Below are 16,233 nucleotides of genomic sequence, written 5' to 3'. Positions count from 1 at the left end.
GATATTTAAAAATATTTTTTACTGACTTAAGATTTAACAGATTAACACCTCTGATGTGGTTACATTTAAAAGCAACTTCATATTTTCTATCTATTTTGTATTTTTTACTTTTGTCATTGGGGACATCTAGGCGAACACCATGACTTTTGTTTCAAAGCCCCAGATAAGCAATAAGTAGGTATAAGTATGTTTAATAAATGAACTGTAAGATGATGAAGGGACTACACCTAATTAATTTTATACAATCTATTTCCAACTTCAGTACAAATATTTTTATTTCATGTTTAGTGTTCTGCATAATGTGACCCAATATGTTGACCTCTGTCATTCTAAGTGATGCCCCCATGTAAGAGTTGAAAAGTGAATTGGTTTTCCTTCATTCATGTAATAAGCGTATGTCTCAGATCTAGCCTACTATATTGACACATGTAAAACCCACTTAAGTAAATCAAAGGGTGTATTTGGGTATTCTTCCATGTGCCTACAGGTTGATGGGAGAATAGATTGTTTTAATACCTCAGTTATTTATTTTGTCATTGCAGACAGAGCTGTAAAAATGATCAGTATCAGAAATGTTCTTTGGAAGAGTTATTGGGGCTATCAATATCTTGGGTAGCTTAATCGTCAAATTCATCAGTTTTAGTAGGTTTAAAAGTATAAATTCATTTTAGAAGGCATTTACGCTTCAAAAAAATTCTACTGGTTAGTTGATTGCTTTTTCAAGTATTTCAGTTTGTAAATAACTCCACAGTATCTGGATTTGCACAAAAGCAAGGATGAAAAGGCTTTAGAAGGATGTTTTCTTCAAAATTGTCTTTAATGGCTATACTTTCTTTATCTAGATACAACAATGGTGACGCATATGCCGTTCTGGTGCATTCTAAGAGGACTTATTCTGTCTTTTCTGCTCAAAACTACTCTATCCCTAAACCCAGATGATCCAAATGTTTGTAGTCATTGGGAAAGGTAATGTATAACATGCCGATTTTTTTTTTTGACTAGCTGTTTCAGATTTTTACATTTAAAAGGCAAAATAAGAGCTGCAATTTACTGAATACCACCCTGCCTCACAAAAGAAAGTGGATTTGCATGACCGAAATAGCACTTCCGAGTGCCTTTGAGGATTTGGATCGTTTCACAGAATTGGTTCTAAAGCTAGAGCTAGAGCCGGCATACCCCTGTCTGCTCAGCTGTACTTTGGAAAGCTCCTCCATCGTTTCAGCTAGAGGACTGCACAGGGGTATTTTCATCTATCATGGGGAGACCTAGAGAAATGGTGGCCTTGTTCTGCCTTGCTTTTTTCTGGTTGTTGTCAAGCAAGACTATTAGAGATTTCAACTGAGTTTTAAGCCCTTCCTGCTGCAACATGCAGGCTTATTCTCTGTGCCCTGAACTTTGTGGCTGTATCTGCCAAATTCGTGTCAGCATCAAAGAGTATCTGTATAAAAGCACTAAGAATTAAAGGCCCTGATAATTCTGTTCGCTCTATTGTTACGGTGTCCTAGTCCTAAAAGTGGATCTGTGCAGAACAGTTCTTACGAGTACATAGAAGCCCACTAGCTTTGATAGGGTTCACCTCCAGGCAGGGTCTGTTTGCAGAGGCTAAAGTTCCTGTACTCGTAAGTTTAACTTGCTAAATTTCCAGTGCTGTTCTGTGGTTTAGTTCCGCACAAATATGAATCGCTGTACACTTTAGCAAAATAAACCCCTTGACAAGAGCAAAAATGGAATCATACTTTAATGGCACCATGTTTTGATTTTAGAGGCCTTAATTAGAGAGCTAACTGTTTGTAGGTAATGCAGCTGCAAAGCAAACACTGTACGGGAATAGGATTTTGCAGTCTGTGTCGTGAGGTGAAGTGCATTCAGAGCACAGGAATAAAATATTGATTTTGTCTGAAGAAAGTCAGCAACCTAGAGACCCAATCAAGGAGAAACAAAAATTAAATACCAAAATTGATTGGTTGTACTGACCAAGATGACTCTGTTACTTAGATGTTAATAAATCAAAGGGAAAAGATTTTTAGGGCAATTCCTGGATAACAAGCAGGATCATAAAATAATAATCAAGATTCGTGAATGTTACTGTTTTACATTAATGATGAGCAATGTAAATATTTTACAGTTTGGCAATCGTAGAAGTCAAAACATCATTGTCAAACCCAGCAAATTGTGATAGAGGGCAAAAGCAACATCTAGTAGGATGTTGTCTAGAAGGGGCATGACAAGCAGAGCAGTAATAGCCCAATCTTCGATTTCAAGCCAATCAGACCCTCGAAGCAAATATTTTGGTATTACCTTACAGGTGCAATCTCACAGGGCTTAATCACATCAGCAGTGCCATTGATGAGAAGGAAATCACTTGGGCGATTAAGACAATCGATTTAATGAATGACTTGGAGGATCTAATTCCTGGGTCTTGACCCTGCCTAGAATGATTTCAGTATCATTCTCCAAAGATATTGTAGATCTGATAAAGTAGAGCTTGTTCCGAGATCAGAACCTGAGATTATGAGGCTCTTAAGCAGTGCACACACTTACTATAGGGCAATACGATGTTCTAAAACGACCGAGACTGCCAAGTAAATGAGATTTGTGTTCCTATATCATGTGAGAGGCCCAGGCACTTTAAATGTAATCATACTAATTAAAATAGTACCTGTTGCATGAATAAATAGTCTTTTGGAAAGGAGATTGCTGAATTCTTAGTATTGTTGGAGCTCTTTGATTTCTAATCAATTTGCCCAGTTTTTATTTATATCCATTCATTTGTACAAAGGGAAGTAATCCCATTCTAAGCATATGTCAAAGTGTTCCAAATCTAGATACCATTTAACTCCGCTTACAATTTTCAGATAGTTCTGAAGTTATTTCTGCTACAAATTAAAAGGATTCCATTTGTGCAGCAGAAAAATAAACACTCTTCAACCTTTTACAAATGATCCTATTTGATTGGTGCACCCAGTATTTGAAGTAATGATGCTCCTTCATCATAAAATGAAGTGTGGGCATCCCATCGTGCTGGCAAAATGCAGTGGTGGTAAGTTAATATAAGCTCTTATCAGCATTGTGGAATACAAGCAAAAATTAACAATCCTCGGCAGGAAGGCAACTGAGATGTTTTTAAAACATGGTGCTTTCCTCTTTTAAAATTTGCACTCTCAAGTTAACCAAATGCCCTTTACACCTTCTACGCTACAGTGAATTTTAGTGACATTTGTTTCTTTTCCAGAAGGGAGTAGTTTATTACTCAAATGGAAATCTCTATGCCTGTTTCAGTTATGGAGCCCAAGTGAGAATCATTTCCTAAATTTTCAGGAAAATCTGTGGTTGAAGGAAGCCCTCTTCTGTTTTTTGATAATGCCCAAATTTTCTAAGATTATTGATTTGATTATTTTTCATATTGGACTTAGATGGGTAGCATATACAGGGAACTGAAGCTTTTCATGTTGCAACAAACAGCCTTTCACTTTCTTTCTTTGTCTACTCCTAGCTATGCTGTGACGGTACAGGAATCTTATGCTCATCCCTTTGATCAGATCTATTATACAAGATGTACTGACATACTGAACTGGTTCAAGTGCACTAGACATAGGTAAGAGCTGATCCCCAGAAATTTGAGTTCTATTTTGCCTTTTCATCTCCTTATATATCTTTTATTTATCCAAATTCTTGTGGTAATCTAATACAGATATGTACGGAAAGATGTATTTTAGTACAATAGCTAGGGCGTTTGGCATTGAATGAAGTAGAGAGATTTTTGCATGGAGTTTGAGTGAGACCAATGATAATCAGTCTCTTATGGGCCATTCAGGAGTACGTGTCCTTACCATTCACCCCGCCATGTGATTGGAAGTGTTTTTTACGTGACCAAACATGACTGTCTTTTCCAAGTGATCAGTGCATGTCCAGGTTTATGGTAGGAAGTTCCTGCAGCTCCTAAATCTTGAAGAATCGAGCACTTGAGGGTTGGTGATAGTTACAAATGGATCCATATTTGAAATACTGCACGCAAATATGTCTTGAAAATCAGGTAAAATGAGGCTGGGTCCATTTCTAGTACTGAATGAAAGCTGATACTGAACAGTTAGTTTTTCCCAGGCTGCAAGATATCGCTGTTATATTCAGTCTGGTTCCAATAGAAAACTATCCCAATAAACATCCACTAATATTTGCCATCTTTCAAGGGGGTTTTAGCAAGCTACTTGGTACCTTAACTTTCATGCATTCAGTAGCTAAAAGGTTGTTCAGGACCATCCCAGTCTGACTGGAGGGGTTTGCATTTTAGCTTCTGTGTTACAATGTATGGAATTGAATAAAGATGCAGAGCTTTCTGGGCTATGGTATAGCTTGGAATGCAGCACAGTAAATTTGATCAGTTTATCTAACATGGGGATCAATAGATTTTGTTCAATTTAGGTAATTTCAAATAAACAAACGTAAACAAAGCTGTTTTGAAGTGTTTGGCTGCTAAATATTCTCTGTTAAATATTCCTTTTCTAATGTGGTATCATTGCTAATGCTATGAATAAGTCTAGAAAAGCTACAGAACGCTTAACACCTTTTACTTTCTGTGGACTACATATTGTGGTGGGGAAAACATGCTTTATATACTGAACTGAGACTATAATGCCATTTTGCAAGGCATTAATGTTTTGGAAGGGTTAGCAAGTAGGGAGAAATCACTTGGGGTTAACTTCACATTTTGTGTATCAAGAGCAGTTTCCATTGTGGTAATTTCTTGTGTAGCACGCTGACACAGTCGTCGCCGTAGAAGATTCTATTCATTCCATTGATGATAGCTGACCTTGCTGATATGCAGAAATGAATCATTTATTCTTGAAGAAACTCCTTGCCCTTCCTTTAGGGCTGGGGAAATGTTTTAAGATAGCGGTCCTAGGAAGAGCTACGATGATTGACTGTCATGGGTACTGTGTTTATAATACAAGTTATATTTCAAATTTCAAAACAAGTACTGATTTTTTTAATTGTGGTTTTTAATATCAAAAGCTTTCATGCATTTTAAAATAATTATTGAATGCTATCCTTACTATAATTTAACACAAATATAATTCCAACAGTTGGCATTGATTTTCAATATTGTCAAATGGCTTTCTGTCTTGCAATTTAGAATAAGTTATAAAACAGCATATCGAAGAGGACTAAGAACTATGTATCGGCGAAGATCTCAGTGCTGCCCTGGATATTATGAAAGTGGAGACTACTGTATACGTATGTACAGAGCTTTGATTCAGATGTGAGAATTAAAAGTAATTTTTGGAGGAGCTCTAGACAAAGTAAAGGTGTATTGCAGGAATAATATTAAGGACTGATTTTCAGAGCTGCCCAGAACCTTCAGGACACTGATTTCAGTCAGAATTGCAGATAGAGAACATTTCAGGTCATTTCAGGTATATGCATTTCAAGCACCTAAGTAAAAATCTGCCGAAATCATTGGGGAGGGAGTTAATCAAGTTCCTTAGTGCTTTTTGAATCCGACCTTACTTTGGGCAGTAATTTATGCATGTATGCACTAATGTTAAAGAATTAGGGGAACTGAGAACACTCTTAGGAATTAACAATTACATAGTTTCAGTAGCGGTGTAAAGTTCCTGCCTCTTAACTTTGAAAGTTCTTACTCCGGATGGAAATAGTTAAAAACTCATTTTGTTTCACATGGTTCCTGTCAATAGTTTTGCCCTTTTTAAAGCTTTATTTTGCTCTTTTTAATGTCAGAAGAACTTTGTCCTAATTGCACTGTATAACTAAATAAAAAGCTCTGGACTGTGTTAGGTGAGTCAGAAGGGGGCAAGCAGCAAAAGGGATCTTTCAGCAATGCCTACGAGCTTTGTTAATTAAAAATGTACTGTACATTAACATCATGTGTTTTCAGTATTGCAGCTTGCTAAGTATTCTGAGGCAGAATGCATTTGCTACACTTTGCTTAAAAGGAGAATGGAGCTGGGGATCTCTCGTCTATGTCTTATTAGAATGGGATTATGGCCCAGGAAAAACACAAGATTTTTGATCAGCGTCAGAATCCAAATTTTGTTGACAAGTTTAGAATGCCATAGGATAATTTAAATGTGAAAATGATAGAATTATCCAGCTAACACTAAATATCTTGACACAGTGCTTTAAAGCTATTTCTGTTTAGTTCTGTTGGTGTTTTTATCTGAGTAGCTATATTGTACTTATATTGTAATATACGAGCACCTCAAAAACATGAATGGACCCTAGTCTCATTCTAGATGACCTTTATGCCAGAGAGTTACTTTAAAGGGCTTTGGACTGTGAAAAATTAACAGCCCTTTGAGATAAGGCATTAGAATTGCAGAGAGAGTAATAATTTGCTCTTTACAAGTGGGGACTGCAGTTACTCAACTCCTGAAAAACATTTAATGTAACCTATTGTCTTTGCTAAAATCCTTCCTATGTTACGTATGTACTTACCTTTAAATTTGTCAAGTGTCAATATAACTTCAGAAGTTGTTCCACATACATTTATTACCAACTTGAATTTTGTTGCTCAAAATCCCGTCTGGCACAGAATATGTTTATTTTCACTTTTCTCTCTGCAATCTACTGTGTTTTGTTTTTATTTTTTAAATTGCCATACTTGTTGCAACATCAGAAGATCTCTGCAGACTTTCTGATTCTTTGAGGATATTAACATTTATTTTAAAGTGCTTTTTTGTTAGTATTAATACTCAAGAGTTCAGCTGCTGCCAATAAAATTTTGTCTTTATATTATGGAGAAAGAACACCATACACCATACACCAAAGTTTTGCTAATGCAGGACAGACAACAGGTATCTGGGCAGGCCAGGAGTTTCATGTTTGACACAGTGCAGATGATGCTTACATTCTCTCTGTTGTTTACGTGTGCAAGAGTCAGGTTCTTATATTTCATTATCTGCGTGGTCATAAATGCAAAGTGCATTCCTCAGGGACATTTTCTATCTATCTTCCTTCCTGGGACATCTGAGCAGCAAGTGCTGCTGAGAGAGAAATGATGTAAAGGAAGAAGTTCTTCATCGTGATTGATTCTAGATACTTGGTCTTACTGTTTTCATACCACAAGTAGCCACACGGCAAAAAAAAAAAACACCCCCCCCCAAAAAAAAACAAACCCTAAAACAACCTCCCAAGAAAACCCAAAACCCCCAACAAAAACACATTGAAACTCTCTGACCCTGCAACCAACAGTTTGAAGGCACAACAACATTTAGCTAATCGGATCCTTTTCCCATGTCATCCCTTTTGTTTCTGATGCATCAAGTCCTGGTCCCATTTGTTTTATTTTGTTTTTCCACAATACGTTCCTGTACCAACAAGCAAATTCTCCCATTCATCATCCTTTACAGTCAGCAGTGAATTCCATTTTCATTCCTGGTGGCACCTCCCTGCTTTTGCCTCTTTCCTTGCCCTCCTTTCCCATTTCTGTCTTTTCTTTAAACTGATATTTTCTGCTGTTTCCTAACAAGGTAGTCTAGTTCTCCTGTCCCACATTCCTCTAGACATGTTCAGTGCCTGCTCCTTCAATGGTAGCTGCTACAAGAGACAGGTCAGGAGGCACCATCAAAATCATTCCCCTTGCCGATGCTGTCGTAGGGTGGCGTGGCTCAGAGATGAGCGTGTTTGCGCTAAGCCCCACTGACATGAGGGGAAGGAAGCTCCAGCCCTGCAGAGAATGTTCTCCCCACTCAGCCAGCCCGTTCAGATCCGTTCCATTAGCAATCATGGACGCCACTACAACATGGGGAGGAGAGAATACATCCCGCAGTGAGTCTGATGATCAAAAGAAAGTTTGATTAAAAAACAGTGTGTAGATTAAAGGCTAATTGGTTCTTCTTTCATTAATAGCAGTCTTTATTTCTTACAAAAGTTAAATAGCTTTGTAATTAACAGTGACATGTTTAGACTAGAGAAGGCTGAGTTTAAATCTCTATTAATGACTGTTTCTTGGATTTTAAAACAGGAGTGAAGGCTTTCAGCTACTGTTTTGATCTTTTCCCTTCTCATTTGCTGCTTTTTAAAGCAATGTCAGATAGATGTTTTTATCTTTGTCCTCCTGTTGGGACTTACTAAATGCATTAGTTTGAGTAAAATCTATCCCCAATTCTAAATGATCAGGTTGACCCAGAGCCTCATGCTCTGCCACTCTTCCTCTGGTGTCTTTGTTGCCCTTTTGAGATCTTCATATGCTACTGCCCCATAAAATGTGGCATTCCGTCACAAGGTCAAATAATTTAAACTTTTGACTGGTAAGATATATATCTGGCCAGCACATTATATTTAGGCAAAACAGTTTTGGGGTATGAAATTGTCTTTGTGCCTATAAAGGGCTTGGTATATTTTTCGGTTGTAATGGTATTCAGAAAATACCACCTGAAAAATGCTGCAAATGCACATCTGCATTTTTTTACCATCAATGTCTTAGAAATGGTTGCCACCATTCTGGTGGCTTTGCAAAATGATTCCCCTTCTCTTAATGTTCTTATACATGACATAGCGTTTCACTGAGCTGTCCCTGAAAACAAACAGCGTAGTCTGGGTAATAAATCAGGGTAAGTATGATTTACTATACCTTGCATGCTAAGGTAAGCTTTTGGCAGAGCAAATGCGTAAACTGCAGAAAATCTTTTTTTAAACAACCACAGGCAGGGTTCAACTGCCCTTCAAGGTTTTTGTAAGGATATTTTGAAATTATATTGCCTAGATTAGGATCTGTGGTAGATAAAGCATCTCTGAATACTTTGCTGCTCAAAAACAGAAAAAGGAAAGGAATATTACATGGCTCTTTCATGATTTTTACCCTTTGAGTAGTTCCCTTTGAATACTTCCCTTTAAGAGTATGTCAGGTGGAAAGATCCCGTGTGTACTAAATGGATACATTTTTGTCTGAGAGACCAATGCTTTGTTCAGTCTGTCCATTTTAATCTCATTCTTGCACTAGAGATTTATATAACAGAGACATTTCTTCTAGGTAACAAAGGGTCAGAGACCCAAGCAACAGAGAAAAGGAAGATGGGACTGCAAGTGGCATCTGCTTATATCTGACTTTTTGGCAGAAAAAAACAATCATGAAACACAAAGTTGGGAATTCACCTTTTCTTCACAGATTGAGATATTTTTGCTTTTCACAGTTTTATTTTTCACGCTCGTACCTTACACTTTTTCTATTCTATAAATCTATGCAATGTGACAGGATGTAATAATGACAGGGTTAGTGATTTAACAATCTTATTTGCTGCCATTTATCTGTCATTCAAACCTGCCAAAAGTCAGTGGAGTTATAGATTGACCGTTTCATGGTTCTTTCCTTTCTTGGCCAAGATATTATCGATCTCAGATTGTTTCTCAACATTCAGCTTTCCACATTACAACTGCCACGACCATCATCAGAGCTCCTTGAGTTTGACAAATCTTTTTACAGAGAAATTCTCGGTCTCACTGGTTAAATCTCAATTTGTCACCTAGAGTGGTAGTTCACTCAGGCCAGAGGTTAGGGACGTTAGTATATTTGCATGTAGTTATTTACCTATCTTTTCAGCTAGCCTATGTCTGACACCTTAAATGAATTTCGAAAGGAAATGAGGAATGTTCTTTTAATAGCTGATGGTGAAATTATGCAAATTTGGGACCTGATTCTTTTCAGGATTTTAAATAACGTTTCATACATTCTGTAATTCCAGTAGGCATGCCAACTTCATAGTGTGATGTGCGCTTTTATATTGTAGCAATATGAACGTTCATACCTCAGGATTGCACTCAAATTTACAAGGCTGCGTGTCTAGTGTAGTTTTTGTGATTTTTGAAAAGGCTGCCTTATTGGAGCCATATGGCTGGATTGTTAAACATCTGTACCATAGGAGTAACAATTCCAAAGCTTCCTGCCATCTGGATGAATTACAATACTTGCAATTCAATGCATATGTTACAACAACACACCGACACCGCAGTAGAGTGTACTTATGATGAAAAGAAAAGTAATAGCTATGCGATCAGTGCAAAAGTTGTACACTCTTAGGAAATGTTGAATCAGTGGCTTAAACTTCCTGAATATTCATGATATTTCTTCATGTGTCAGATTTGTTGATTATTTTCACTTTATAAGGCAGTAGCTCATTAACATTTTAGAAGAAATGTTGTCCCCCCCTGCTTCTCACCTCAATTTTAATTCCTCACGGTGAGCATTCCTGTAACTTGAAAATATATTGTTTGAAAACTGCTGGACTTAGGAAATCTATTTTTCTTATCTTTATAGACACACATTAAAGCTGGTGCGAGTGCTTTCTGTAAGAGCCTTACTGTTACATTATTCAAGTACGGCATTCTGTACATCAATAATGCAACATAAATTAAGGGAAATGATCTAGCAGTACATAGATACTTTGTATCAGGGGATATTCTTTTTCTCTTTCTGATTTGGGATGTATGAGTGCGAGAAAATGGTGTGGAAGGCCATTCTGCATATAGCGTTATTAATTATAGAGTTGAAATGACAGTAGGAGACACTTTGAAATTTCTCCTTTTATATGCATTTGAGATGACTCCATACATCTTTTTCCAATGAAGAATATGAGGAAAATAATTTGGGTCCTGTGCTCCCATCTGAGGGGAAACTTCTGCGGGAATTAAGAAATTCTGCTTCTTGTAGTAGTGTTAGTAGTCACAGTCATATTAGCAGCAGCAACATCCTGGGGGGGCGCTGGGAGGAATCCCGGTTTTCTGTTGAACGAGCAGGTGGGTTGGTAGGAAGGCACCAGAAAGAGCACGCAACAGAACTGGTTATCTGCATTCAGCTTCTGCTCCCACACTGCCGAGTGCAGCCTCGGAGCCATATACCAATGTCTAACATACCCTTTCACACAATACAGCGGAGCCGGCCACAGCTCTGCAAAATGTGGAGGCCTTTGCTTATTTATTCTTAGCATCTTGGAAGGCAGGTGTGTGCACATAGGAAGGCGATCAGCCTTCTAAGTAGGTCAGTTCATTTTGTGGCATAGGTAAAGACACTGGGTTACTATTTAGCCTATAGATAATGGAGAGACCTCTTTGATTGGAAAGTGAAAAAATCAATTCTCATCTCCCATCCATCATTTTGTATTTGCAGTCAGCTTCTGGATTCTGGTGGGTTTGCAAAGATGCTGGTGGCAAGTAGTAGTGAAATAAGGGAAGGACTTCTGGAAGAAATGCAGTAGAAGGAGGAGAAAGAAAATGTTCATACAAAGGAATGAGAATAGCACAAAGGTAAAGAGGGGGGTATGCTGAAGCTGTATAATGTCACAAGGGACTTAATAAATATCAGAGGAAAAATTATACAGGCATTGTATGAAGAAAAAGATTCAGATTGTAGCTAGTGCAAAAGTGAAAAAGCTTTTCTGCCTGTTTTCAGCAATCTGGACTAGAGTTTTCGGCTCTGGACTAGATCCAGAGCTACTCATAGGATTCAAGCTAACGGCCTGGATGCCTGGAAGCTTCAGCAGGATCAGAAAAAAGACCCAAGAATCACAGGTGTGAGTTCATTGCTGAATTCAAAGAAAGAGACATGCAAAGTCTAGTCCATTAATTTGCCCACTTTTAGCAAAGACAGTTTGGTCCCCAGCTGCTGTAAATCAGCAGGTATCCACCATGTTGTAATGGACATCTTCAGTTACTTCATTCTCACATCCACATCTTCTTTAATGTCTTGATTTCCTTTCAAAATCCCCTTCCTTCTTTTCCTTATTAAATACACTTCTGCGTTGTTAATCCTAGTTTGCACTGATCTAGAATGGCATGGCAGACACTGCTGCTAATCCACAAGAGCTTTATGGCTCAATCCTTCCTGTGTTGCTGGTATCCATTCACTTGCGTAGACTTATAAAAACAAGATCCTGTCCATCCCATATATGAGTGAACTGTTTTTCAGGATGTATACATACAGGCATTTGCCATTTGAATGCACAGAACTCCAGAAGATTTTTCCCTCCAAAAGAGTTTGAAGTTCATTAGTAGTCCAGACGTGTGGGGAGCTGGGTTAACTTGCGGAAATCAATAGGGTCAGAAAGAAGATGGATGTATGAAATGAAACACATGTTTAAAATTGAAGTTGTTTTCTTGACCACTCCTTTACATCCTTCTCCCTTTTAATAGATTTATTTCCCTTGTGAACTGAAGAAGTTTTAAAGCCTAGTAGAAAAGGAGGGAGAGATAAAAAGAGAGGAAAAGAAGTGGCCCAAATCAAGATGGCCTTTAGAAAGACATTCTGATGTACATACAAAATCTGAGATAACACCTTTTTCCACTTCTTTTTTATTATAGCTTCCCCTGACTGTAACCTTCCCTTGGCCAGCCCTAGAGTCTCTGTCACGCAGTAGCTCTAGACACCTGGGGAGCCATCGGTCAGAGCAGGGGGGACCATTCTAAGGCAGATACCTTGCTGGCTGAAAAAAGGAGCTACTGTAACTTGTGCCAGATGTAAGCACCAGCCGCTCTTCCTCATTTCTAGGCCTCTTGTAAGATTAAAACTATAAAGAAAAATGAATCAATATCACTCCAAGAATGTCTGAAGTGCATACAATAGAGTAATAGCGTAGTACAGTGTTGTGGGTTAACGCCAGTTCCCGCTCGCTCACTGACCCGCACAGCTGCTCTGGCTCATTTCCCCCGGTGGGCCAGGGGAAGGGGAAAGAAGAGTAAAACAAAGAAAATTTGTGGGTGAAGATAAAAAATGTTTAATAAGCAAAAGAGAAATGGAAGAAGAGAGAAACAAAACAAGTGATGCAAAGGCAGTCACTTGCCACCTCCCATGGGTAGATTGATACCGGCCAGGTACTGAGCAAAAGATGGGTAATCTCCTGAAAGCAGCTCCTCTTCCTTTTTATTGCTAAGCATGACTTTATAATGCATGGAATAGCTCTTTCATTAGTTTGGGTCATCTCCTGGTTGCATCCCCTCCCAACTTCTTCTGCACCCCCAGTCTGTTCGCTGCGGGGGGGCAGCAGCGAGAGAAACAGAGAAAGCCATGATGCTGTGCAAACACTGTTCAGCAATAGCTACAATGTTTTCATTGTAGCTACAATGTTTTCAGTGTTGTTTTGGTCACAAATCTAAAACGCAGTACCATCCAAGCTGCTATCAAGAAAACTAATTCCATCCCAGCCAGACCCAGTACATGCAGCCATACTGTAGTTAAGAAAACATACCCATCAATACGATCCTCATGAAATCTCCTTATGTTTTTTTTTTTTTTTTTCAGTCTTTCCACTTCTTAGTTTCAGTAGTGACAAGGGACTACTTTGAGAGCTGGTGTGGACCACTCTTTCAAATATTTTTCACTCACTTCAGAACCTTGGAAAGGACGAGCCAGTGTTGGCACTTGCCTGGGCTGGCAAAGGCTTTGTGGGCCTTGCTCCTGCCACCCTCAGGTCTCTCAGACATTTGTATCAACACCCCTGGATGCCCTAAATATGGCAACCTGTGCAGGCAGGAGGAGGGAGACATTTGGCTACCTGGGTGCATTTACTTACAGTTCAGCTATTCCCCATCTCTTCTATCACAGGAGTGATACTGGCTGGAAGTGCTTCGCAGGCTGAATTTGGCACAAAAGCTGCATGTTAGGCTTAAGTACACTGCTTTCAGCATCGTTCTGTGCGTAATGTACACTTCTTTTATGTGAACTTTTAGAGCGTTGGTCTGTAATTATTACATCCTTTTAGCAGTCCCTCATAAAAATACTGATGACATTCACACTAGGAATACTGCATGAGCCGGCTGTGTGAAATACCATCCCAAACTAGTTTTGTTTATTGATGTTGGTTTCTCAAATGCTGGGTAATACCTGGGAGTGGGTTTACTGAGTGGGAACTTAAAGAGGTTGTAGCTCCCTTTGTTCCCAATTAGCTTTGTCTTGTGTGGCACGTACTCCATGTCTCATGGTAGGATAAAGATACATTATTCCATGAATTTCCAATTGCTTTTGCAACTGCATCCATTTCTGATGAATATGTGATAGCCTATAAACACAGGCCAGCTACTCTGTAACTTAATGCAAACAGATAGTACTCTGTTATGACACAAGTCTTCAAAATTTGTAGAAAGTGTTCACATATGTTAAAATAAGAAGTACTTACAACTCTGAAGTGTAAAGCATTTAGACCGAAGTGTAAAAATATTAAGATGCCAAATTGCGTAGAAGATCACTGTGGGACTTTAGAAAAGAAGTAACTTCTTCCTATCGAAACCGTACTTATGCATCAGGAGCCTGGCTTTCAAAGGTGTTGAATGCTACGGTTTCCATCAGCTTGGCTGAGAACTGTGGATATACACCGCTTCTAAGTAGTGTTAACACCTCAACAATAATAAATGTCAGCTGTTGCTGTTGAAGTAACAACCGCTCTGCAGATCGAGTTGTGCTTTTGTATGGATGTTCTAATTCTTTCTGTAGCTTTATATAGCAAAGCACCTTCCTGACATATTTGCATGAGCTCCTTTACTGACGTGGGTGATAGTGAAGCAAAATGGTATGAATTCTTCATGGGGAAAAAAAAAAGATTGTGATAGGGCAAAATGGCTGGTAGGAGTGAAGTAAAGGTGCCCAAAGTGCACAGAGATGGCAATTTTAGGTTTACAATAGAGTCAGTTGGCAAATCAGTGTTCATTTTTGGTTCCTTAATTGTTCTCAGTGAAAGAAGATGATGTCAGCTGATAGCTTGAAAAGCATCTGTTAACACTTCATACTCTCGTACTGTGTAAGAGTATTAATCAAATATCAAAAAGGTTAATCAGAGCCAGAGCTCTTCTAACCAGCCATGGCTACTTCCTCTCGAACCAGATATTCTTTGACTGTTTGCATAAACATTCTCTTTTTCTTTCTATTACAGGATTATAACATTCCACTTTATATTAGTATATTGTTGCACGTGCCTTTCACTTTAATAAAGGTTTTCCAGGGAAATTTTTCATGAAACTTCAGTCCATTGCAGATTTTATCACAAAACATTTTTGAATAATTTAAGCTCAGTATTTCTAACATAGGTATTCACTTCTGCAAACCTCACTTTATCTGATGCAGTAAGTCAAGAGATATTTTCAATCTATTTAATCCCAAAGCTTTCCTTCTTTTTATCAAGATTTTTCATTTCTGAAGACTATGATTTACTTTTATTACTGTAATGCCCAGAAATCCATGTGCAAAACCACTAAAATCTACCCTTACTTGGAAAAGCTTACAACTTCAGTATGTAAATTGAGTCAAATAAAGAGATTTTTTTTCTGATTCAGAATAAGAAACCGTGTGTGAAACACATAAGCATACTTGTAAAGAAATTCAACCTGGTGTTCAGTATAGCAAGCAACAAAAGGAGGCTTTCAGCTACAGCAGTGTAGTGCATATAGAAGCTGAAGCGAGTCACTGGTACATACCTTAGGATCTGATGACACTATATCTGCATTCACAAGTGTCATGTTTTAGGAAAATCTACAGGTTAAATAGAATTCCTTTTAAAAACATTATTAAAAACATCCAAAACGATCTTCTTTTTCACCAAATACTGCGTAATAGTTTTGTTTTTGCAATTGCTATGTAACATTTACCTTATAGCAGAGGGTAGGCATCTTCAATAGCTTCTGCCAGTATAGATAAAAGTTTTTATTTCCAACTCCTATCTTCTTTTTTCAGGCAACAGTGTGAATCACAGGAATTGGAAAGTGCATTTTACCATGTCTCATTAGTAGACAGTTTCCCTGTACACTTTCAGACATTACTAAGAAGTTGGACTTGATCCTAAATCAGCTGACCTCTTGCAATCTAGAGTTGGTTACAGATAGTTTAAACTAGTAGCTTGAAATGAAAATCAGCCCCCATAATTATACAACAATTTGTTTCTTGGGGTCTTTTTTTGCAGTTCTTTTCTGTAAGTTGCTCTGAAGCACATTACTGTGGTTCCTTTTGAAATGTGAGAAAAGTGAAAAGTGTCTGCATTTAAATATTCCATCCCTAGTAATGTTAGTGTAGCTTATATGTATGATCTTCAAACAGACTATACTTCTATCCTTGATTTCATCAGGGTGACCTTCATTTGCAGTGTGTGCCTTGATCCGAAATGAAATCTGAAACACGTAGGCTCTCCAGGGCCCATGCCGTCTAATAGCCTGGCCTCAATGACAGGTTTGCCTTTAGAAATTTGTCCATATTCATCCTATTTTGGTGAGAAATAAAGAAAAGGATTTTTGTTAAATTGGCTT

At 38.2% G+C, this 16,233-nt stretch overlaps 1 protein-coding gene across 2 annotated transcripts in view; it reads left to right on the top strand.

The window, feature by feature from the left end:
- Nucleotides 1–874: 874 nt before the first annotated feature.
- The window catches only part of MEGF11 (multiple EGF like domains 11), a gene marked incomplete at its 3' end in the record, with an annotated part of 212,686 nt that continues 197,327 nt past the window's right edge, over nucleotides 875–16,233 (top strand). Inside the window, exons 1-3 of one of the 2 annotated variants that reach the window (XM_082488744.1) lie at nucleotides 875–966; nucleotides 3,494–3,595; nucleotides 5,132–5,232. In XM_082488744.1, the coding sequence (XP_082344870.1) occupies nucleotides 5,172–5,232 (61 nt within the window). In that variant the 5' untranslated portion in view covers nucleotides 875–966; nucleotides 3,494–3,595; nucleotides 5,132–5,171. The remainder of the gene's footprint in view (nucleotides 967–3,493; nucleotides 3,596–5,131; nucleotides 5,233–16,233) is intronic. The other variant, XM_082488745.1, reaches the window with a different exon arrangement.

The sequence above is a fragment of the Vanellus vanellus genome, assembly GCF_965231255.1.
Source record: "Vanellus vanellus genome assembly, chromosome: 11".
Classification (NCBI taxonomy): domain Eukaryota; kingdom Metazoa; phylum Chordata; class Aves; order Charadriiformes; family Charadriidae; genus Vanellus; species Vanellus vanellus.
The sequence above is the reverse complement of the archived record's forward strand: the minus strand, read 5'-3'. Positions and strand labels throughout refer to the sequence as shown.